The sequence below is a fragment of the Corvus brachyrhynchos genome, unplaced genomic scaffold, assembly GCF_000691975.1.
Source record: "Corvus brachyrhynchos isolate BGI_N302 unplaced genomic scaffold, ASM69197v1 scaffold42, whole genome shotgun sequence".
NCBI lineage: Eukaryota > Metazoa > Chordata > Aves > Passeriformes > Corvidae > Corvus > Corvus brachyrhynchos.
The window spans coordinates 1,236,703-1,257,287 of NW_008237242.1; the positions used below are offsets into that span (position 1 = coordinate 1,236,703).

Genomic DNA, 20,585 nt, shown 5'->3' on the forward strand with positions numbered 1-20,585 from the left:
CCGGCTTGGCAAGACGGGTGGGAGTCTCGCTGGCAGCCCAGAAAGCTGCCCGTACCCTCGGCTGTATTCAAAGCAGCGTGGCCAGAAGACGGAGGGGATTCGGCCTCTCTGCTCTGCTCTGGTGAGACGCCACCTGGAGCGCTGCATCCAGCTCTGGAGTCCCAGCACAGGGAGGGCATTGGACCAGTTGGAAAGGGTCCAGAGGAGCGCATCGATGAACAGAAGTAGGAGGACCTCTCCTATGAAGACAGGCTGAGAGAGCTGGGCTTGTTCAACCTGAAAAAGTTCTGCAGAAACTTCATTGAGGCAAATCGGTCCTTAACGGGAGCTTGTGAAAAAGAGGAAAATTGGACTTTTTGCAAGGGTGTGTAGGACAAAGGGGAACAGTTTTAAACTAAAAGAGAAAATATTTACATTAGAAATTAGGAAGAAACTTACTTTGAGGGTGGGGAGGCGCTGGCACAGGCCACCCAGAGGAGTTGACGATGCCCCATCCCTGGAAACACTGAAGGCCAGGTTGGATGGGGCTCTGAGCATCCTGGTCTAGTTGAAGGTGTCCCTGCCTACGGCAGGGGGGTTTGAGCTATTTGATCTCTAAAATCCCTTCCAGCTCAGACCATTTGAGGGTTCTATGAAGTCTCGTGTGTCAAGAAAACTGACTATGGAGACTTGATGAACACCACTCCCTCAGTGGGGAAAGCCAGACACCATGGATTGCCTGTGGCAACGGCCCACAGGCAACAGGGCACACTGCTGTGGCTCCATGGGGGAGAATTTACATCAATATCAGTATTTGGGGATGAGGGGCATGAGAAACAGTAGGAAACACAGCTGATCAGCATTCTCTATACAATACAAGAATTACTGGAATTTAGGTGTTCCTGGTTTCAGCTGAGATAAAGTTAACATTCTTCCGAGTAGCTGGTACGGTGCTATGTTTTTGATTTAGCAGAACAATGTTGATAACATACTGATGTTTCAGTTGTTGCACCATAGTATTTACTCCATATAAAGGACTTTGCAGTGTCCTGTGCTCTGCCACCAAGCAGGTACACAAGAAGCCGGGAGGGAGCATGACCAGGAGGGCTGACATGAACTGGCCAAGTGGATTTTCCAGACCCTGGAACATCATGCTCAGTATATAACCCAGGGCATTGGGTGGAAGGAACCAATCACTGCTCAGGGACAGGCTGGGAACCAGTCAATCCATGATGAGCAATTGCATTATGCATATACTTGTGTATCTTACTCATCTCTTTTTGTTGTCTTCCTTTTTGTTACTATTACTTTTCTTTTTCAGTTATTAAACTGTTATGTCAACCTATAAGTTTTACCTTTTTTCCCCAAGTCCCCCTATCCTACGGAAGAGGGTATGGGAGTGAGCAAGTGGCTGTGTGATACCTGTGAGAGGGATTAAACCATGACAAGATGAAATACAAGTAGGGTGAGTAGTCACTATATTTCATCACCTTGAAGAAATGCCCTTGATACCCTTAAAGCAGCTATTCTTTGAAACTGGCCCTTGTTCCTACCTTCGGCCACCTTTCCCTAATCAGTCTTGATTGAAAGTTACAGAAGAAAAAAAAAAGTAATGATACACTGATAATATTGTTAATGAGCAGTGTTTCACATTCATGTTGGTCTGTAACTTCCCTGTAATTATCATCCTTTATTTCATCTACTGCATTAACCTACCACTTCCCTTTGATCCCAGTTTTCCATGTAGGTCCAAATTTAAATTGGGAAACAGAACCTATCCTCCATCTGAGAGTACAGTAAGTGTTATGAAAATAAAAGGTTATGTTTATACTGCAATTACCTGCTGTCATCTGAAAAATATCAGAGGTAACTTGTGATACACTTTGAAATACTCCTACTTTGATAAAGTGGTGTTGCCAGAGGCATCTTTATCCCATTAACTGGAGAAAAAAACCAGAAGAGCCGAACCTCAAGTCTGTGATTTGTGACTGTTCCAAACTTTTCAGTTATTTCTCCAGATCTGAAAATAGAAATCTGTTTGGTAATCTACATGGATTACAGAATGTGGCTGAACACAACATATTTTTATGCAAATATTGGAATTTAGTTAAATACATCAGTCAAGACTTTGGACATTATTTGTATGAAAAGAACTGCACTAACAAGGGTAAATGCATGACATCCTCGGTATGAAACATAGGTACTAGCAGAAGATAACTTCTATTATCTACAGATGGCATATTTTATATGGAAAGATGCAAATATTTTTCCCAGGACACACAGTACTACTTCTATTTAAATACTATATAAAAAAGCTAATTCTAATATTTCACCAATTTTTTGATCTAACAAGGTAAAAAGGAGCTGTATTTTAATTTTTATATTACTTCACTGAGTGCATTTTCTGTCTTAAATCACCAGAATGTTTTTGGCTATTCACAGAGAAAGAAATATACTTTAAGCAAAATTTTAGAGCAATCATATTTCATAATAAAGGTACTGTAGAGGACTCAGCATGTGTGAGGCAGCAGAAATGATGCTCTCATTCTCCAACACTTTTCATTCCCCTTGTTTGGACAAAGACTGTTTGGTAGTGGTCCCATGTCCTCTAGAGGCACTGGGAGGAGCAGAGTGGAGCAGTGGAAGCATGCTGGGCCCATAACCTAGAGGTTGATGGATTAAAACCATCCTCTTCTAATGGATTTGTCTCCCATAGAGTACAAGACCTAGCAATCCCCAGGAGCAAGAAATTGGGCAAGGGAGGCAAGGGACCAGCATGGCAGAATAGGGAACTGCTAGTCAGACTAAAGGGAAAGAAATGCACAGATAATGGAAACTAGGACCGGGAACCTGGGAAGAGTATAGAGAAAGGTTAGTTATGTAGGGATGAGGTGAGGAAGGCCGAGGAGAAGCTGGAACTGAACCTGGCAAGGGACATAAGGAATAACTGGAAGGGCTTCTACAGTTATGTGAACTAGAAAATGATGGTCAAAGAAGGTGTAACATCTTGATAAACGATGGAAAACTGTTAACAGATGAGGAGAAAGCTGAGGTACTCAACAACTTTTTTGCCTCAGTCTTCAATGAAAACCTCTCTGCCCACACCTCTTGAGTCGATGAACAGCAGGATGGGGACTGGGGGAGCAAAGTGCTTCCCACTGCAAGAGATCAGGTTCATGACCACCTGAGGAACCTGAATGTATGTAAGTCTATAGGACCCGGTGAGATGCCTCCTAGAGTCCTGAGGGAACTGTCTGATGTAGTTTGCAAGCCACTCTCCATGATATTTGAAAAGTCATGGTGGTCAAGTGAAGTCGCAGGTGACTGAAGAAAATGTATCCATCTGTAGAAAGGGAAGAATGACCCTGGGAACTACTAACGTGTCAGCTGTCCCTCTGTGCCTGGGAAGATCATGGAACAGATTTTCTTAGAAACTGTGCTGAGGCACTTGGAGAACAGAGAGGTGATTTGGGGTAACCTGCACAGCTTCACCAAGGGTTAGTCCTACCTGACCAACCCAGTAACCTTCATGATGGAGTGACTCCAATAGTGGACAAACAAAGGGCTCCAGATGTAATCTGTCTGGGCTTCTGTAAAGCCTTTCACATGGTCCCCCCCACATCCTTCTCTCTAAATTTGAGAGACATCGGTTTGATGCATGATCTGTTTAGTAGGTAAGGAATTGGTTTGACAGTCACATCTAGAGGATAGTGGTCAACTGAGGGACATCAGTGACAAGTGGTCCCCCTCAGGGGTCCAAGGTATTGGGACCACTGTTATTTAATATCTTCATTAATGACAAAGGAATCGAATGCACCATCAGCAAGTCTGCAGATGAGGAGTGGGCCCATGGGAATCTCATGAGGCGTAATAAGACCAAGCGCTGGTGCTGCTCTTGGGTTGGGGCAACGCCTGTGATCAACCCAGGCTGGGGATGAACAGATCAGAGCAGCCCTCCACAGAAGCACTTGGGGGTGCTGTGGGTGAGAGGCTGGACATGCCCCGGCCATGGCACTCACAGCCCAGAGAGCCAAACGTGTCCTGGGCTGCATCCAGAGCCGCATAAGCAGCAGGGGAAGGAGGGGATTCTAAGTGTGTATACAATTTGGTGTTTGTGTGCATGTAATAAAAGTAGACAGAAGTCACTTCTTGACTTCTTTATTTGATTTTAACAGATACAACATATTAAGACAGAATAGGGAAAATAATTTGCTTTTCCCCATTATTTGAAACAAAGAAAAAGAAAATATTTTTGAAATATTCTTTATCCCCAAGGCAAAGATCACACAATGTATTTTATTTCAACAGTATAAAAAAAAGCTTTCTATTGTTAAAAAACCTAGTAGTAGTAAAAGAAACTCCATTTGTCACATTTACATTCTACAATTTGTAGATACTTTTAGAATAGCATGAATACAGGCCACACATTCAATAACCGTGGCAGGAGAAAACTTTCTCAGGACTTTTTTTCTGAGGATTTGTTCGTTCATAATTCAGTGCTGACATCTGAACCTTTATTTCATTTTATATTACCTGCTCTAATGATTCTGTTCTTGTATTAGTCATTCAGTGAAGCCGTTCTAACTTGGCCTGTAGAGATTTAAAATTCCCAATAGTAGTCTGCACCATTAGCGTGGGGCTCATAGACTGAAGTTCAACCAGGTAGCAACTAACAGCATCCAAGCAAACATTTGTGAATCGTCGCCTGCAAAGAGAACAAAGAATAACAACAAGCTCCTTTTTAATCCCATATCTTAGAATTCATCTGAACTAGAACATGAGCATTCTTTGAGTTGTAATGGAATAGCGTATCAGTAAGATATCTGTCAGCTACTTTTAAGTATTTTACTATTTATTAGAGAAATTTATCTTTGAAATCTAATGCCTGTGACTAATGCATAATGGGAAAATAAATGACCCACTACTATTTATCTGATGTTAAATATAAACTATAAAGCATGATACAGTTCATAGCAATGTGAAATATTTAGATAGTACTGTAGATATTATTAGTCATGTTTAAGTTACTAATTTAGATAGCTATTTCAATGTCTTAAATTATAATAAAATCTCAATTTATGTAACATCTAAGTACGTATTAAAATCAGACAACATTCAGTTAAGTTCTAACATAGTATTTAAATCAGCCAACCATAGAAGACCAATAAAGTGATAAAAGACAGAAATAAACAGTATGTGAACAGGGGATATTTATATGTATGTTTTTCGGAAGAATCAGAAACATCTATGTTTAGAAGAGTTATCAAGACTCTGCCTAGTTTTGCTTATTATTATTGAGACAAGATAGCTCTGAGTGAAGTTCGTATAGTCTATTCGAACAAAAAATTATCAAAACTAGAGATGACATGCAGGCAACTTTTTCAAATACTTACCTATCTTTTTTTGCTAGAAATTTTTTCTATTATAACTAAATTTCTTCCCAATGTGAACTAAGCTGAATTTTAGTCTTGGAGACTGATTCATCATCAGCCTCTTATAAACAACCGGGGAAGATCCATCCCAATGTTTAGTCTTCTCTTTTCCAGAGTAACTCAGAGCTTCTAGAATTTGTACATGAACCAGTGCACAGTTTCAATCACAAAATGCCCAGTTGTCATTTTCCCCTTTTACACATTGCCTCAGATTTGTCTGAACTAATCCTTAAAGTCTGTTGCCAAAATTTACAAAATAATCCTCTCAGTTCCTCATGTATCTTCAGTGATGTGAAGAAAATTGCCTTTGTGGAAGTAGTTTATAAGGGAGAATTCTACAATTTTATATAAAATGGTTTTGAATAATGAGTGTTAGTCACCACTGCTAGGAATAAAATATTAAATTCACCCAAAAGAAAAGAAGAAAAGCTTTGGGAATTGCTGGAGTGAAGTATTTAGAATATTTTATGTTTCACTATTCATTATGATATAGCTATTCTTTTACCTCATAGGTACTCTGCTGGGATCCTGTACATATCCTGATAGTAATACATGAATACACTCTAGGAGGTGCAAAGGCTTTTTCATTCTATTCCAATATGGATCCTAAAAAAAACCAAACCAAAACAAAACAACCCAAAATATTAAGGACACAAATATTAAGGAGACAAGACAAAAAAAAGTGTGTGGTGTGTACACGAATTGCCAGCTGCAGCACTTATTTATTTATTGTATAAAAAATGTAAGATAAATGGGAATTCTACTTTAATCTATATTTAACTCTGCACTTAAATATTATTTTAAATTACATACAAAAACATACATAAATTTAACTCAATTTTCTATTACTACACAAGTCGAATCTCTTTATTTATTGCATCAATGATCAGACAAGATGCAGTAATACAACCGATTTTAATCGTTATTAGGAAACAAATAATATTAATATATTCAATATATGCTGTTCCTTCTGCAACATAAGAATTCTAATCCTATTTCATCCTAAACTAGCTCTAGGTGAACTAAAAGAATTAACAAATTTCCTCATCATGCTCTAGGACTGAAATGAATTAAATCAACACATTTTATTCACAGCGGGAAAAGACAGCTTTTTAAGAGTATTTGAACAAAGAAAGTAAAGCCTTGGATGTATATTTTGTTACATCCTTCTTTATATTATTTCATGTTTCCAACTAAAGAGTGACCTTGATAAAGTTGAAACCATAATTTTTATTTGTGCTATTTTCCTTACCCGTGCCTTAAACAGCTGGTCATATACTTCAAGCAGCCTTGGCAATGGCACTCCAATTTCTTGCATGGTGTATGTTACAAAACCTACATCCCAGTTCAAAGTGCAGACCTGTTGCTCTAGAAACTGCACTAGGAAATCTGGAGGACAAAAGTGAGGGAATATTTAGATTCCAACTTGTTACTGGGACTGTAGGAAAAAAAGGCATTTAAAAGTTGTTTACTATCAGCAGTGCATGGCAGGGATTAGTAATACTTAGTACTTTGTTACAGTTTTGCCATGCAACTATGCAACTAACTATCCATTAACTTTTGTTTCTACACAAAAACACATACTATCACTACATTTGCGAGAATGGCCAGCAAAACGACTAGAGCTTAAGTGCCTGTAACAATTAACAGTGTATTGTTCAGCACTAAATGTTCATCTTTAATGCCGTTGCACAATATTTTAGTATTATAAAAAAAGATTTACCGCTGAACAATAAATATTCCAGGTTTTTATATAATACCATGTTGTCAAAACATATGAGCATCAAAAAAACCAGAAACTCTAAAATAGTCCAGAAATCTCCTGAATTGTTTTCAGGATCTACCCTCTAGATGGCAGACGGTTTATACAGAATTCCAAGAGACAGCAAATAAATGTGGTTGCTTAAAATCTTAAATGCATAAATACATATTTCGTACTTTGTGCTTTGAATTCACTTTACTACTTTCTAAAATGGGATCTGCACAGTCATCCAAAAGTAACTGCTGCTGCCACCTAAACTTCATTTATTTCCCATTTCTTTTGAGATTAAAAAATGAAAAATGCTTCTTAGTTTAAAACTTTTTAAAGAGGCTAAAAAAACAAGCTGAAACCCGTCCATCAAACCCATATGCTTATTTACTATGCCAGCTAACAACTTGCCTAAAGGAAAGTAGCGAGGTGTGCCAGCATAGATCTTTCCAAGCAATGCCAGCTTCAGACAAAGCGCTTGCATTCTGTCAGTGGGGCTCAGAGATACACTGTCGCTCAACTCTGGAAGTGAAAAGAAAACAGAGAGAACGTCAGGAAAAGTTCCACATTTACACAGAACGACACCGAGGCACCTAAATTTATAAATAATACATGAAAATCTTACACTGTTGTCAATGAAAAATCAGCACATGGAAGTGAAAATACAACCATTTCTGGTGTGTTTGCACGTACATTCATAAGTTTTTATGCTTCTGTCAAGTTCCATGCAAATCTACTTAAAAAGCCACAACCAAACAAAACCACACTCCAGAACTCCTCAAGAAATCCACTACCACACAGCTTTCCCTTAGATCTCTATCAAGGTTGCTTACGCAACGGCAAACTCAAACCCAAAAACCAAGGGGGGAAAAAAAAAATCCAAAACAACAGGAACAGAGAATGAATTACTAACTCACGGTAGAGGATAAGAGAGATCATCACAACTGCTAGTCCATTAAGACCTACCTTTTTCAATGATTTCTTGCCAGAGAGTTTGCACCAAGATAGGATCAGAATGACCTGCACAATGTATAATTGCAAGCTTACACTCCGAGAGCTTAAAAGGGTCAGCAAATTCTCCATACAGCTGAAAGAAAAATTACCAAGCTTTACCTTTCATGTAGGATCAAATTAAATTTTAAAAATCAGTTGTTCCTTATTTTGTGTGATAGACGGACTAGTAAAGATGCAACTTAAGTAACTGTTGTCAATTACTAAATTTTTTTTTGCTACATTTAGTTTCACTTCTTAGATGCAACCCTACATTTTATATGAATTTAAAATTAAAACTTAATTTTCCAACAATTTTTTCAACACCTGAAGAAAGCTAAGAGACTTAATAATGAAAGCATGTGAAAGAAATTAAAGTACTGAAGACTGAAAGACTATTAAAGTACAGAAAATGACAGTCCAGGGTAACAGACATTCTGAGACCAGGGATGATAAACTGCCTATTACTATTCCTAGTAAGGATAGAATCATTCTTTGCAAAACACCTTTTCCTCCCAAAATTTGATAAACTGGACTTTAACACAAGGAAATTTCAATCACCTTGGTTATATCCATCAACTCAGCATCAAGCTGGGAGATTGCATCTTGTACTGAAGAATGATGCGAATACTGCCGCTGTAATGTTTCTTGTATTTGAAGCTGGATCCTGGCAACCTTGTTTAAGAGGAAAATACAGTATTTCAAGATTGAATTAATTTAATCAAAGTTTAAGAACACACCCAGAATTAACTTTACCCTATTTAAATGTAGAAATCTTGCTGCCTTACACCATTAGGTCTATTTTCAACTGGCTAAATTTGCCACGTCAGGAGGAAAGCACAGAAATCCATTTATACAGAACTGGTAATAAAACCATTATGTGCCAATGAGACAAAGTGAAATAATGTATTTACAGTATAACTTAGATCAGTATTTTTTCTTACTTCCATTTTCTCTTCTAGTTCATGTAGGAATTCACCATCTGCAGCTATAGAGGATATGGCAGTGGAACTTTTGGCACTCAGAATAGCACGTGCAATGTATTCAAGACGCTGCTGAAGAGAAATTTCTGTGCTACAAAACAAATATTCAAAATAAAATGAATACTTAATATAATTATTTGAGGGTTAGTTATATTCTAGCTAGACTCTGGGAAGTAGTACGTGCCTTTTCCAGATTTTCATTCAGGACACGATCCAACTGTGTAACCCCATCTTTGCTGCAAGCTCAGTACTAGTGTACTTCTCAAAGAACTGACCACTTAATATATGGTAATTACAGGAAATACATTGCAATGTAATATATAATACTTAAGTAAACATTATCTTTTTTTTCAAATAATTGCCTAAATTTAAAGATAGCACATTCTATAAATTTTTTTTTTTTCAGAAAACCTCTTTGAACATTGACCTTTTCTTAAAATACTTACACATAATGTTTTGGTTTTAGTTTTTCTAGTTTTTCCCTAATTACCTCAATACAGATGCAATAGATCACACATAATCCATACCTATGGAGGTCAGCCAATTTAGCCAAGACTCTAGCAGCATTACTAAAATTTCTGTTCTTTTCAAAGTATCTCCAGAGTAAATCCATATAGCGGACTTTGTTTTGGTCAATCTTGGTCATCCGCACCAGGTAGGGTTCCAAAAAGGGGGCAGTAACCTGCAGACATCAGAAAGAAAACAGTTATACTCTTGCTCTTCCCTGTTTTTTGAAGCATTATTACAATTACCTCTCCCATTTAACTGTGTATAGATGAGCTCACCTGTAACAGCTTGTCCGCCAAGTCGGCTTGTATCAACCAGTTGTAAAGTGCAATACTGAAGAGTTCATCTGTGGAACGCTGAGCCAGCTTTAGCATTTGTTCAAACTAAGGGAAGAAAAGGCCAGAGCTGCTATTCCAGAAGTGGTTACATAACTTTAAGACGTGAATTACCATGTGACAATACTTAGGTTCATGTTATTCACATGTCATCATTTCTATGGATGCTCTAGATACGGAGGCCAATTCATGACAAATCTTCACTTTGCTAAACTATTCCATAATTCTATTAAAATGATAAATTCTAGACCCTTTCAAATCACACTGTTCTCTGGAGTGCAGTCATGACTTTCTTGTGAGTTTCTTACATGGTGTCCAGCTTCTTCATTGCTTAGCATGTTGGGGTCAGAGGACAGCACTGGAGGACCTGGCTTTTTGGGTACACTGGGAGACTGAGGAGCAGCTTTACTTTGATTCACTAACTCTTGAAGGGTGTCAGTGATACACTTGTAGCTGTTCAATCTGTATATAGAGCAAAAGAAAATAAAAGCCCTGTAATTTTCATTCAACTGTCTATGAAGTAGTTTTCTCAAGTGTTGTTATTGTATGACTTTGTAGACAGTTACTAAAATCTAAAAAGGTCGCAGATTATTGTCAGCTAGTTGTCACAACCTAGTTTGTTCTCATTCATCTTTCTAAGAAGTATTTCTGTGCTGTTCTGATCACAATGTTTTCTGCATCTATCACTTTTTGTTTCAGATTAAGATGCTGCCATAGTAATCATAATCAAGGGGAGCATGCTGGGCAACAATATTTATATTGTGTCCCTTATCATAAAATGCTTGTTTATTATTACCTTGCATACCTTCCCTAAAAGAGCTACTCTTCCAGTCACTTGAAATAAAGCACCCCATATAATGATCATAAATTATCCTGGAAACTTGCCTTTCTTGAAAAGCTTGGAGTCCAACAACATCTTCTTCTGGTTCTCCATTTTTATAGAAATGAAGGCCAAGACCTTGGGGATCTTTCTTTTCAGCAGCTGTAAGAGAGAGCTCTACTACTCCCTCATAGAAACGCACTAGGAAAAATCAAAACAAATATCACTGTTCATTACTGTATTAAATCCACAACAAAACGGTAAGTGACATCAAACACTTCTCATTTTAGCAAGCAAGAAAAAAAACCCCACTATTCACTCTGGTCTGTGTCATATAAAGTTTACACCTATTCCTACCCTGTGAGACTTACATGTAAATTTGAGGTTAGATATTAAGTTACATCAGAATGTCCTGCACAATGTATAATACTGTACAGAGGCCCATTTCTTAACAGTTATATAATTTAAATGTAGACGTAACTGATATACTAGCTTCTACTGCACTAAATTGGATTCAGAACGACCTTTCAAACAGTGTATTATGTATAAAAGTTACCTGAAACCGTCTGCTTACATAGAACCCAATAATTTTCCCAAAAATATTTTAACCAGATATATGAAACAAATAGACTCTGCAATATGAAATAAGTGCACGGGAATATTTTAGTATAGAAATGGATTTTTTGGTTGGTTTGTGAAACCTAGAAAGGCTTTAAAAAAGAAGAACAGTCTGGCACATTTTAATAGTTAGAGTTATTAACTAACCGTTTATGGTAAAAAACCATAAAAACCAAGTTGAAAATTAGTAAACAAAACAAACAGAAAACATGGCATGAAAGGATACCACAGAAATTATTTAACATGATCAGTGACTGGCTCTTACCCTGCCTGTACTGTGCACAAACATTAGCAAGGTCTACTTGATTGCTGATCTTCTGGTACTCTTTCAGTGACTCCCTCAGCATCTTCTCTTTTTCCATTTTGCTTTGAGCTTGTCGAGACCTCTGAAGAAGTTCATTTGCCTAAAGACAAATGATGGAAAAATGGAAATTATTCACACGAGCACATCATGCACAGATCATGGATGCTGTGAGTGAATTATTATTCCAAACTTCAAAGCTGAAACAGTAGAAACACCACCCTCTCAAAAGCAGTCTCTGGTCACTAAGTTTCCAGCAGAAAGGCTACGATAGCATTAGTGAGAAGGGCTGAAGACTTAACAACTGGTTTCTCATTCTCTCCTCACCGGTTACTTGTTTCAAATTTATTTGAAAACCTTCAAAGACCTAAGTTCTTAAACACAATTATCTCTCACAAATTCCAGTAAACCATGCCACGGACAAAAACCAAGATACTATTGTAAGAGATGGTCTGAAGATCCCTCATCTGCCTCACGATCATCGCTGAGGACAGAGACTGAACACAGCAGTCCTGGCCTGGCTGAGGTGGGGTGTCTGCCAAGTGTTGCCTGCGGGTGTGCCCGCTGGGAACTGGTACACATTCCTGAGGAAAATTAGTGCAGGTCACAATGGACTGTGCCGTTCTTGCTGCCCAGGCGGGAAGGACTGCGCTGAAGCGGAAAGGAATGACCTGTCCTGTCCACCTGTCCTGTCCACCTGTCCTGTACGTCTGTCCTGTACCTGTTTCCCAAAGCAACGGGCCCCATAACAACGGCTGTAGATTTCCCCACCTCTTGGCCAGTTGCCCCTCGCTTCTGAAAAGGACTATAAAGGGACTTCCTGAAATAACTGAGCCCGAGATCTCCCCACGGAAAGAAGATGGATCTATTGGCAGAAGACCACGAGGACTTGGTCTCATCTGTTGGTAGCTATTGCCCCCTCTTTTTCCCCCCCTCTCTACTTTGTTTTTCTTTATCTCTCTCTCTTTCTCTCTTCTATTGCATTACTGTGTTGTGAGCACTTAATAAAGGTGCACTGTTTGATTAAGACCTAAATCTTGCGTCCTTTTACACTCTGAGATCGATAAATGAACCATCACGACCCCCGCTTGCATTAGCGGATCGTGACAACTATGCTGAGGAAAGACTGGAATAAGAAAACATTTTAGCAACATAAAGAAGACAGGTAGACATCAGATTAGAGTTAAGACACTATGAACGTTACAAATAACTGCAAATTTCATGTAATGTTCAGCATTAATCAACTAAAAGACAAAAATATGCCCACAACTTGACTTCATTATTTCTTCTGCTTCTGAAACTACTTGAGCATAATAATGACTCATAAGCTGCCCAACGTACCTCATTTGAGCATGTTTTTAAGCTGTGTTTTGCTGCTGTACAATCTGGAAGCACACTTACCTTTGAACACACAGCATCATCAGTGCTATAAAGAAGAGGACAGATATCTTGCAAATGGGCAATGATTCCATCCACAGCAGCATTATCTCTGATGTAACAGTTTATAAGAGATGCAATGAGTGCTCCAGTCAACTCTCTGTCTCTAATCACCAAGTCTTTAAAAGCGGTAATCTTTAGTTGTTCTTGAAGTTCCTGAAGATGAGACAGAATTTCATTTGTTTACCAAATCTTTTACTTGACCCTGTTTAGGAATGTCAGAATGTTCCAGCAGCAAAGTGAACTGTTTCTAATAATTAAAAACATACAACATTTCAACGACTACAATGTACAGCATAGAAATACACTATTTAAAACACATTTTATAGCAAAATAAAATTAATAAAGCAAGGGCTACTGCTGAAGGCACTAGATCCCTGGGTGCCTAAGGACACTGAAAACTCTTAACAGACTTCCTCTGCCATCTTCACTACGTGTCACCTCTGTTTCAGATCTCTGATAGTAAGAATGGAATTAGCAGTTCCTTTTACTTCACAGGGCACTGTCAGAATGCACACCCTATGAGTCTGTCCAAGCTTTTAATAATGGGAGCAATCTGACTACTGTCATAGATGAAAAAAATGACAGATTCAATAAAAGCAGGAGTTTGAAAAGTTCAAGGTGTGCACTCTTTATGCTTTTTAAAATTGAATTGAAGGTTTCTGATTTTTAAAAATTTATTATGAATATGTGAGCACACAGTTGCCAGTAGTATCTATGTAGTGTCTACAGATGATACTAACAGCATGATAATACAACTACAAAAACTAATCTACTGAAAACAAAGGAAAATATTTTACTTGTTAAACAGTTAGTTATCTCTTTGTCCAACATAAAATAATAGTTGCCTAAGTCTCCCCAACGCAAGAGCCCGAAGAGCAACAGCTTCTGTACCTCTGTAAGGTTTTAAAATTGTTCTTTTTGTGAACAAAGAATACAACTTCTCAAATAATCCTATTGAGTTCTAGGGGAGAATGCCTAGTATTCAAATTAATAGCTTTTTTCAAAGGTTGGGTACAAATTTGACATTAGCAAAGGGTGCACAGCAGTAGCACCCGTAGTTCTACAAGTTGCCTTCTTCACAAACCAGGAGGCTGAAAGAACTGGGATCATTCAGCCTGGAGGCTGAGGGAAGTACGTGAGATCTTACTAATATTTTTGGGAAAGTGTAATGAATGCAGAGTCAGGTTTTTCTCAGTGGTAACCAGTAACAGGACACTGCACAATGGTCAAAAACTGAAGCAAAGGAAATTACACCTGAATGGAAGAGAAATTTTTCTTACTCTAGAGGTGGTTCAACACTGGAACAGGTTGCTCAGAGACACCAAGGAGTTTTCATCTTTGGAGATATTAAAATCCTTACTGGACACAGTCCGGTGCAATCTGCTCTAGCTGACCCTGCTTTGAGAGTCGATTAGATTATTCACCCCACTGCAGAGGGGACAGATGATCTCCAATGGTTCCTTCCAGGCTCAGGTATTCTGTGGTAAATTCTGGAACCCCACTTACACAGAAGAGGAAGGACGCTACTACCATATTGTTCTCCATCTTTCATCAACACTAAGGCAAAGAGTGAATACCACTTGGCTAGAAAATATTGGTCTATTCATTTCAGCACATTTTGCAGAATGTGCTTAAGGTAAAAAACCAGTAATTTATAAAATCAGATTCAGTATTAACTATCAATAAAACTAAAACAATTTGTTAGTGACACTTCCAATTTCATAAAATTGACTGATTATGTCAATACTACGTATCAGTCTCTTAAACATTTGTAACCTGAATAAAAATTTACAAATAATCATCCTTTGGGAATACTTACATAGCAAAAGAAATTCAGGTGATAAGTACAAACAAATTAAAATTGTATCCAGATCCAGACCTTACCTTCTGAAGCTCACCTACAGCAACACTGAATTGGTGCTCACATAGCAACTTCCATAAAGCCAGTGCCTGGCAGGTTTTGCGAACAAGCTGCTGGATGCCTTGAAGCGAGTTCTTCTCAGTTAGCTGTGCCTCAGCTGAAAAAGCAGAGATTGCCAGCACATAATTGTTCTACATATTTCAAATAAGCATGTAAGTTTTTGAGGTTTTTCAGTAACAACCTCCTTAAATTTCTGGTTTGTTTTTTTTTTTTTTCTTTTCCATTCTTGATTAATGCTGTCTAGCTCTCTTGGGAGATAACCACCATGTCAACTCTGCCCCAAAACAAATATAATCTGTTAACATTTAATTCAAACTATGCAACAAAGGAGTCAGACAGTCTGAAAAAGAAGTATGGTTTCCTGTGAATGCACTAGATTTACATATCAGCCTTAAATTTTTACTTTTTTTTTTTTCAAAAATAGCTATCATAAATGTATTTCTGACCTGTATTTACTTGTAGAGAGAACAATTACGATAACAACTGTGGTCAATACTGTCTACACTATTCCAAAAACTAAAACATTTAAATCTGGTAGGATGTATTCTATTAACTGCAAGGATAATGTGTTCATACTTGTAACTTGGTGGAACGTAATTGCAACAATTTCTGTGTGTACTTTTGAGTGCTTACACTTCACAGATGAGGTAACAATAATTACATTGTGTCATTTAGCAACCCAAAAGGATTTATGAACTTAGTAACAAATAAAAATAAAGAATAAAATTATTAAAGGTCAACCAAATCCTACATAGTGACTTACATAAAACTTTTACATCTGCACTATTAAAAATCCAGGATTATACTAACATGGACCACAAACATCCTTAATTCCATACATGCAGCTGCAACACTTCCCAGCTTGCCTGCAAGTGCTGGGGAAAAGCTGCACTATAAGAGAACAAGAATTCAAATGGGCTTTGTGACAGACGTCATATTTCTAAACAAAATTTTGTAGATATTTCAATGACTGTACCTTTGAAAATCTGCAGTACAGTAATTTTTTTAATAGGAATTGCGCTCACTTGTCTCACAAAACAACTGCTTGACAAATGCTATCCTGTAAATATAAACAGGTGTGCAGCTACTAAATACTGTGAGGAGATTAAACAACCTTATCCATAATGGAGAACATTAGGAAGGAAAAAACAGAGACAAGTGTGCAAAAAAATGGCATAACGTAAAATTTGTGTGGAAAAAAAGGCCTTTTTATTCAGAGGCTTTCATAAGAACAGTGAGAAAGGCAACATCCAAATGCATCATTCCCTGATACTTTCTGTTCAAAAATTATTACGTACCATGATATTTCCTTTGGAGTTCTTGCTGGACTTGCTGAGAACTTCCACCATCAGGCCGCATAAAACCCAGGAGCCTCTGCTGTAGATTGGCTGGTGTGCTGAAACTGCAAATTAAGAAAAACCCCAACAAACGCTAATATGATTACAAAAACTGAATCTTTTAATGATGAATCTAACAAACTAATTTTAGCATCTGAATATTGAAGCTGGAGATCATACAAACACTTCAACTTTACAAACACATATGGTAGTTTTTCAAAAGCCGGACATTAAATTCCACATGTAAATTTACCACAGTTAATATACCTTGGGTTTCCAAGTGCTCCTACTGTAGCAAACTGTGAATTTCTATCCAGAAATTCTTGTAAACCTTTTAGTTCTTGTAGCACACATTCCAGCATACGGGATGGAACACTGCTTTCTATCTGCAAAAGAAAGCAAACTTCTTTACAGAAAGCTGGGTTTTCCCACATCTTTTTCCAAAAAATTTCCATTTTAAGCTAATGTCACTGAAAAGACAAATAAGAGGGTACAACAAATAAATTGTGTGTTAGTAACAGATCTCTAGAACACAACACGATTATACCACATTCATTGAGGCGGCACACACGTGAAGAGGCAGGAGTCCTCTGAAGATACACTGTATTCAAGATGCCCCTCTGATAACTAAATCAGCTATGCTTTACTACTTCCAACTCTAAACTAGAACAAGGATTGAGCACTGCCAAAACACAGAGTATAACTGCCGAAGTCTTCCAGAGTCTCCCAGTTACCTTAGGAGGTAGGATGAGAAAAGCTCATGCAGCAGTAAATTTGCAGTGCTCAAATTACTCAGATCAGGATTCTACCAACAGCCACAGCCAGAAAAGATTTTATTTTGATCATGGACAAAAAGTGAAACAGCAAGATGTTAGGAAAATGATGGAAATTTTTTTGTGTCCTTCCATTAACTGCAGTGACTATCCCAAACCACTAAAGCATTTTATTTTTCGGGTTTGTCTGGAGGGCATATGCAGAAACCCTAAGTGAGTATTAAGGAAGTGCTATCTAGTAAACGTGGAGAAAACTGGCCATTGCCAATTAAAAGCAGAGATTAAATTAGTTTGGTTTCTTAGAAAGTAACATTAGAAAGAATACCTTAAAAAGACAACTAATGCTCAGTTAAGAGCTCAGCACTTATGAAAACAATGACATGACAAACGATGGGTTTTGTACCTAACAGTTTATAACTGGGCATGGAAGTTAAAAAGGACCTCAGAAGTTTAAAAGGACTTAAGACAAATACTAAAAGAAACTTTTAAGAAAACAGAATGATCTTTTACATACTGCAACAACTTCTCGATTGCCACTTTTGAAAACTCGCTCCACGACTATACTGCCATCCCAAATATTTCTGAAAAACAAAACAGTTTGTGTTAAAAGCCAAGTCATTTAAGCAAGTATTTTTGCAAGTTTTCTATGTATAATTTCTTAAAAAAGAATTATTAAAACTTTAAAGTTGAAAGTCTAAAATAAGGATTAATTTTGATGAAAACTATTAATATTTGATGAAAACGATTTTGATTGAAAAATATTCAAAAAAGTAGCCATTATATAATTATGAATGACACAGATATAAGTAATTAATAAAATTCCAGATTTTAAAACTTTGATTAAATTAAATTTGACACTTTCAAATACTATAGATGAATATGATTCCCTGGAAATAGAGTGCAAACAAATTAGTGTAGTAACAAAAATTTCTTTCCCAGTCAGCATGCAGAGAGATCACCAACATATGCAGAGTTCTGTTCTTGCTTGGTTTGTTTAGGGCTGAGCATCCAAGGTAACAGAATCTTTAGTGCTGCTTCACTGCTCTGACTTGAGCATTCTGATTAAAGATTCTTAATAGAAGTTATTTAAAGCCAAGACTTTGATCTTGTAAGTCCTTCTGCATTTTTGTTTCGTCCTTCCGTAGGAGTTTAAAACACACATAGGTTTGAAAAATAAAACTTCAGTTTTCAGAGTTGTGTTTATGCACTCGATTGCAGGCTCAGTATCTAAGCAACTCTCCAGCCCTAAGCATTCAGTGAATGTATTATTACTAAAAGAGCTGCAAAGACAATGTATTATATAGACAGGTATTTAATAAATACAACATTAAAATTTACTAATTTCCAATTTAAATGCTATTAATATAGAATGCACCCAAGCATTAGTGCAAAGAAAAACTACAAAACAAATTGAGTGACAGAATCTCTTTTTACAAAGACCTCACCCTATAATCCGAGCAAAGTATATGCAGATTCCATTGTGTCTTCCAGAAAATACTATCTCGGGGCCCATCATTCCACTAATGGATGTACCAGGGTGAGACATGGAATTTCCAGAAGGAAACATGGGAGTTGACATAGCAGTAGGTTGTAAACCTAGGGTAAAAATAGGTAAATATTACTCCTTTGAATGCCAATAAAAAAGCCTAGTTGAAAAAAAAAAAAAAAAAAAAAAGAAAGAAAAGAAGGTGTTACCTTGCCCAGATGTCAAAATGCTAGGATTAGAATATGGACTATCAACAGTCAAAGGGGAACCTAAAAAGGGAAAAGAAATAAAAGTAAGGTTGTTAAACACAGTCCAAACCACACCCCCCCCAATCTAACACATAAAGTATAAAGCAGCAAAGTTGTTAAATCAAATACTTTAAATGTTTTATTTATAGTTTATTTACAGTTAAGTATCAAATTGCACTCATTCCTTATCAACGAACACTCCACAAGTGAACCAAATGGATACACTTCCTTCAAGTGCAGTTGAAGCAGCATTTTTTTCCCAGCATTCATGTGTTATTTACTGCACATCATCTGTTGTCTGCACTGGGTATATTGTCGGCATACTTTTTGTTGTTCCTCACCTTCTGAATGCTGAACACTGGTAATATTACTTTTTATTTTTACATGGGGAAGATGGACAAACACTACAGCAACACTGCTAACTCAAAACACTTAGTCTGAGACTGTCCACAGCCTCAAGTTCAGTCATGAATACTCAATCTCCTCCTGAAAATTAAGTCTGAATATCTAACTTACAACCTCAAAATATCAGGAACATGCGTGGTCATCTACAAAAATGTCCACATTAGGAAGCAAGATGATGTATCACAGAAAAGGCAAGAAAATCAGCATTCTGAAAATTTGGCTTCTATCAAAGAATCAGTTCTTGCCTAATTTCCTACAGTTCTCTCAACTTGGCAACACACAACAGCACATAGGATAACACAGTGCCAATGCATTCTCAAGAGCACATGGTCTTGTGTGCCAAGCAAAGCACAAACTCGCCGAAAAGCAGCATGCAAATGCATGACTAGACTTTGAACAGTGGGAAAAAGATGGAAATAAGTTAAAGGCACCTGGCCTTTTAATGCTAACATTATTGTAATGTAGTTTCACATGCAAAATTATGAGGTGGTTTAATGAATTTCTGTTAGCAGTGTCTGACCCACCACATGGGACATCCACAATATCAGAATCTTAATTTCACATGACAGTTCTCTACCCTTTGAGCAAACTGAGAAAGTAGAAGGAGAAGAATGGTGCCATCTTCCACCTGGACCTGTTACTGAAGCAAAATGGAAACATCTGCTTTGATACTAGGTTTGAAAGAGGCATTTATGACAATGACAAAAATATGCAAACATTTTGACTTGGGAAAAGTACACTTACTTCTAAAATGAGTCCCCTTGTTGACTATAGAGCTTCCTGTTATTTCCCCCACAACTTAATTCTTAGTCTGCTACTAGCACCTGTTCTTCCCACAGCTGCCATTCTCTCAAACTCAGATTTAATTTTACATACTTATGCCTTTCCTCAGCTCTTGCCCATACTGTTACCGTTCCACACCATAAGGGTTGGAAAGTGATGACACTGATTCATTAAAACTAGCCACTGTTCTTAGTATTTTAATAGTAGTTAAGAATTCTGAAAAACAGGGTCAACTGCTTTTCCTAAACTTCATCCTAGTTCAGCACATTTTTCTCCAATACTTAGGAATTTGGGTATGTGTCAAAATATGGTAGTAAAATTGAATTTCTTTGAATTCCAGGCAAACAAGTTTATTTCCCAAGTCCGTTGTGTAAAATCAAATGCCACATGTCAGATAAAGGTAGAGGATCTTATACATAAATGAATTATTGACAAAAAATAGTAATTAATTTAATTCAGTATTTCAATCAGAGTTTC

At 37.4% G+C, this 20,585-nt stretch overlaps 1 protein-coding gene across 2 annotated transcripts in view; it reads right to left on the reverse strand.

Annotated features, from left to right (window-relative positions):
* Nucleotides 1-4,121: 4,121 nt before the first annotated feature.
* The window catches only part of NUP155 (nucleoporin 155), a 28,658-nt gene continuing 12,194 nt past the window's right edge, over nucleotides 4,122-20,585 (reverse strand). Inside the window, exons 16-35 of one of the 2 annotated variants that reach the window (XM_017730235.1) lie at nucleotides 19,903-19,965; nucleotides 18,882-18,941; nucleotides 18,632-18,782; nucleotides 17,701-17,767; nucleotides 16,681-16,799; nucleotides 16,375-16,478; nucleotides 15,040-15,173; nucleotides 13,117-13,308; nucleotides 11,680-11,818; nucleotides 10,862-10,997; nucleotides 10,285-10,438; nucleotides 9,920-10,024; nucleotides 9,662-9,816; nucleotides 9,096-9,225; nucleotides 8,713-8,826; nucleotides 8,128-8,248; nucleotides 7,573-7,683; nucleotides 6,664-6,800; nucleotides 5,917-6,017; nucleotides 4,122-4,684 (exon numbers count right to left, since the gene is read on the reverse strand). In XM_017730235.1, coding sequence (XP_017585724.1) covers nucleotides 4,546-4,684; nucleotides 5,917-6,017; nucleotides 6,664-6,800; nucleotides 7,573-7,683; nucleotides 8,128-8,248; nucleotides 8,713-8,826; nucleotides 9,096-9,225; nucleotides 9,662-9,816; nucleotides 9,920-10,024; nucleotides 10,285-10,438; nucleotides 10,862-10,997; nucleotides 11,680-11,818; nucleotides 13,117-13,308; nucleotides 15,040-15,173; nucleotides 16,375-16,478; nucleotides 16,681-16,799; nucleotides 17,701-17,767; nucleotides 18,632-18,782; nucleotides 18,882-18,941; nucleotides 19,903-19,965 — 2,432 coding nt within the window. In that variant the 3' untranslated portion in view covers nucleotides 4,122-4,545. The remainder of the gene's footprint in view (nucleotides 4,685-5,916; nucleotides 6,018-6,663; nucleotides 6,801-7,572; nucleotides 7,684-8,127; nucleotides 8,249-8,712; nucleotides 8,827-9,095; nucleotides 9,226-9,661; nucleotides 9,817-9,919; nucleotides 10,025-10,284; nucleotides 10,439-10,861; nucleotides 10,998-11,679; nucleotides 11,819-13,116; nucleotides 13,309-15,039; nucleotides 15,174-16,374; nucleotides 16,479-16,680; nucleotides 16,800-17,700; nucleotides 17,768-18,631; nucleotides 18,783-18,881; nucleotides 18,942-19,902; nucleotides 19,966-20,585) is intronic. The other variant, XM_017730236.1, reaches the window with a different exon arrangement.